This window comes from Natrix helvetica (assembly GCF_964273705.1).
Source record: "Natrix helvetica genome assembly, chromosome: Z".
NCBI lineage: Eukaryota > Metazoa > Chordata > Lepidosauria > Squamata > Natricidae > Natrix > Natrix helvetica.
This window is the reverse complement of record NC_138554.1, coordinates 47,247,271-47,251,339: the sequence shown is the minus strand read 5'-3', so window position 1 is coordinate 47,251,339 and position 4,069 is coordinate 47,247,271. Positions and strand designations below refer to the sequence as shown.

Genomic DNA, 4,069 nt, shown 5'->3' with positions numbered 1-4,069 from the left:
TTGTGGAAGTGGTCTTAACAAGATATTTCAATAACCAAGGGAAGATGAAGAGAATAGCATGGTGTAGAAAAGTCAACCCCTCCTGCTATTTGCAAATACCCAGCAGAGGTGGGTTCCTACTGGTTCAGACCGGTTCCGCCAACCAGGTAGTAACTCGGCCTGCCACACCCCCAAACCAGTTCTATCTTCGTCAGCGGCATCTTGATTTTCGGTTCTGTGTATACGCCAAACAATCTTCATTGCAAAAATGTAATTTCCCCTCCTTTACTAACATTGTGCGCATGCACAGACCTTTTTAGGTGCAAATGCACGCACACACAGGGAGCAAACTTTTTGTGTGCCAAACCGACAATAATGTCAGCAACAACCCCTGCCTAATAACCAGCCTATACCCACTTTCTCATGAACTGATCTAGTCATAACTATTTAAATACGTGGCAGAGATAACTGATTTATATGCCATATTTAGATGTTTGCTCTTTTTAAAAGAATTTCTTTACAAGTTGAAAGGAACTTTAAAAAAGGTGACTTGCCTGTACTACATTCATTTCCTGTAGGTATATTTTTTATTTTTATTTATTTATTTTTTCCCCCTAATGAATGTAACCATATAAAACCCATAAGGTATGAAAGTCACACTATGTCAGCTTTCCAAGGGCAAAAGGATTAAACAAAGCACAATCACCCTCCACAGGTCTGAACAGGAAATTTAAGACAGGAAAGTACACATCCATCAGTGAAAAAAACAATACCCACAAAATGGAGAAGTCTTTTTCACCCACACCTCCACATACCCCTCTTTATTTAAAAAAATCCTGGTGGGATGCCCACCCTGCTGACTGGATGCCAAATTGATATACCCCCAAAAACCAAGCAGCGTTTGCACTGGAGGTGGTGGCAAGGAACAGTATTAAACTGAAAAAAATCAGGCTGGGAGGGAGAAAAATTTTAGGCAAGTTTGGCAGAGAAGACCAACAATGATTTAACAAAAATAAAAATCCATGATGGAAGCCTGCTGTTGGCACTCAAGCCTCAGTTCCCGGTAGTTGGGGAAAGGGAAGTCTTTTGAAAACAAGGGGCAATGGGATTTGGGGTGGGGGAATCTTGGCTATTTCCCCCTAGCCTCTAATACTGACCCTTTCCTGGCTGGCCCAGATTGCAGCTATAGGGAACTACACAATGAAATGAATTAGTGATATGCCAATGGAATAGGATGACAGAGAGGATTTGCTCTGGGTGCAAGGTTTGTTGAAGAAGGAAAAAAAACCTGTGGGAGCAAAGGGGCTAATGCAACTGGTAATCCGTCGAACATGACAGCTCACACAACTGCCCCTTGAAGTCCAAGTCAATAGTGAAGTCCAGATCTTGATTGTTCTTGGTGTTGGGCTTCATGCCAAAGGTGCCAAATATCTCCTCTCCTGTCTTCACTGTTAGATAGTCTTCCATGTAAAAGATTGTCTGTTTCCAGTGGGTGTAGGGAGATTCAGGACTGGTAGAGAATCCAGTTCGCTTGTGGCATTGGGTAAACTCTATGTTGAAATAGGCGACCAAGGCATGGATGTAGTCATTGCGCTTCACTTGGAGACAGAAGGGGGATGTGAATGTGAGGTCCTCCACCTTCACTGTGTGGATGTCTACCTCCTTGATGAGACAGGCATTAGTGACCAACTGCTTTGGGTCAACAACGTCCACGAAGGGCTCTTTGATTGCCACATCTTTGATGCATGACATGTCAAATCCGTATACGTTCTCCCACCAGTGGATCTTGTAATCTTTGAACTGCCTATTTTCAATAGCAGTGATGTATAGTCTGGCACGGTCTGGAAAAATAAGTCCATCTGGGGTCAGCCACTTATCCCGGGCGTAGATGACAGTATTGAGCATGGACTCATAGAAGAGACAGTAGCCCATCCACTCACTGATGATGATGTCAACCTTTTTCACAGGCAACTCCACTTCCTCCACTTTGCCCTTGATGATGGACACCACATGATCAAGTTTGTTGGCTTTGACGATTTTGACAGCATAATCAGAGATCCTGGAGCATTCAATCCCAATGACCCGCTTGGCACCAGCCTTGGCTGCAAACATGCAAAGTATTCCTAAGCCACTGCCAACATCCAGGACCACTTTGTCCTTGAAGAGGTGCCGATTCTGAAACATGGAATTTCTGTAGGTCAGTGTCCAGACCTCATCTTTCAGAATTTCCTCATGGATTCCAAAGTGAGCATAGGAATCAAAGTAATAATCCTTGGAAGTCATCTCTTCTGCTGTTGGTTTGCTGTTTTCCAGCTGGGTGCACGAGACCTCCATGATACAGTTTGCAGCCTCCGCCATCTTGCGAATGAGACAGAAAGAGAACAGCTGGCCGAACTCCCCCAGCCTCCTTCAGTCGAGGGGAGGGAACTGGGTGTTCCATTGGGCGGTCTCGACGTCACTCAAAAACCGGTAGGCATATTGAATTTGTTACATCTCTCCAAGTGCCTCTTAAAGCTTCTTCTGAATTATGTTTAAAGGAGGAAAGCAAAAAATAAATATATAACACACCCATCAATCTACTGCATTTACCCCAAGTAAGGATGACACTCAATTTAAGAAAGAATAGATAGAAAAGGACATAGTGACACAATATCCAGCTTCCCTATCTTATCATTTTAAGAATCTGAAATTTGGAGGGTCACTCATTCCTCTATTAAATGGATGTTTGCGATACATTTTCACATGTATGTACTGTAGGTTTATTTAACCCTACAAAAAAGGGCATACCTCCCCTCATGTTAACTGAGTAAATAATTGAAAATTGAATTTAATTGCCTATATATTTTGTTATTTAGTAAATTAATTGATCCCAATCTATTTCATCACTTGCAGGCAAACAGAAACATAGGACTGTGTAAAGAGATATATTTTGTTCATTTTTTCAGCAGAATAATAATGAGGGAAGAAGAAAAGAATTGGACTAAAATATAATATATACTGGGAGTGGAGTGAAAGAGAAATGGGAACAAGAAAACTAGTTAAGTGGAAGAGGTATCATAAAAGAAAGATGTGGTTCTATTCTTAAAAAGACAAAAGTCACGGTCATTATTTGGGGGAAAACTCATCTTACTGGTGGATAACTGCAGTATTATTAAATATAACAAATCAAATGTTTTATCAGCCCCATCATTCTGGGAACTGCAGCAGGGGTGAAATGCTCTGAAGTCTGCTACCGGTTTGTTTCGTGTGCATGCACACTGCAGGTGCTAAGAAGCCTTGTATGAGTCTGCAAAGCAGTGGTGGGTTTCAAATTTTTTTAGAACCTACTCTGTAGGTGTGGCCTGTTTTGTGGGAGTGGCTTGGCGGTTGTGTGACCAGGTGAGCGTGGCCAACTTGGAAAATGTGGTGAAATTCACTTAACAACGATCTTGCTTAGTAACCAAAATTTTGGGCTCAATTGTGGTCATAAGTTCTCTTTCTTTCTTTCCTTTGTTTGTTCCTTTCTTCCTTTTGTCTCTCTCTCCCTTTTCCTTCCTTTCTTTCTTTCTTTCATCTCTCTCTCCTGCTTTCTTTTTTTCTTTCTTTCTTTCTTTCTTTTTTCTTCCTTCCTTTCTTTCTCTTTCCTTCTTTCTCTTTTTCTTTCTCTCTTTTTCTTTCTGTCTTTATCTCTCTCTTTTTTCTCTCCCTCTCCCTCCTTTCCTTCCTTCCTTCCTTCCTTCCTTCCTTCCTTCCTTCCTTCCTTCCTTCCTTGTGTGTATATCTCCCACTTCCTTCCTTCCTTCCTTCCTTCCTTCCTTCCTTCCTTCCTTCCTTTCTCTCTTTCTCTCTCTCCCCCTTCTCTCTCACACAAACACATCCCTTCCAATTATATTCGTAGATATACTCTATGAACTAAAACCAGTGCCTGATAAATGCTATGATCATGGCATTCTGTGTCCTACAAGCCAATTCACAGAGCTCACAATTCAACCTCTTACCGCTCTGGGGGTTAACTGAATATGGTTAGTCGTCCTGTTACCTCTTGGCCTTGGTTCCCGCCTTTTTAGCAGAGCAGCAGAGAGGGCTTTTTTTCCTTTTGCCAAAGCCAGAT

General features: G+C 42.0%; 1 protein-coding gene across 1 annotated transcript; it reads right to left on the bottom strand.

The window, feature by feature from the left end:
- Positions 1 to 596: 596 nt before the first annotated feature.
- On the bottom strand, positions 597 to 2,410 carry LOC309401780 (protein arginine N-methyltransferase 1-like). Its single transcript, XM_081971015.1, has one exon. It carries the CDS (start codon positions 2,335 to 2,337, stop codon positions 1,285 to 1,287), a length of 1,053 nt encoding a protein of 350 aa, XP_081827141.1. The 5' UTR covers positions 2,338 to 2,410; the 3' UTR covers positions 597 to 1,284.
- Between the last annotated feature and the right edge of the window lie 1,659 nt (positions 2,411 to 4,069).

Bases quoted from the DNA above. Each gene is read 5' to 3' on its own strand.
- LOC309401780 (XM_081971015.1), bottom strand. From the start codon at position 2,337: ATGGCGGAGGCTGCAAACTGTATCATGGAGGTCTCGTGCACCCAGCTG.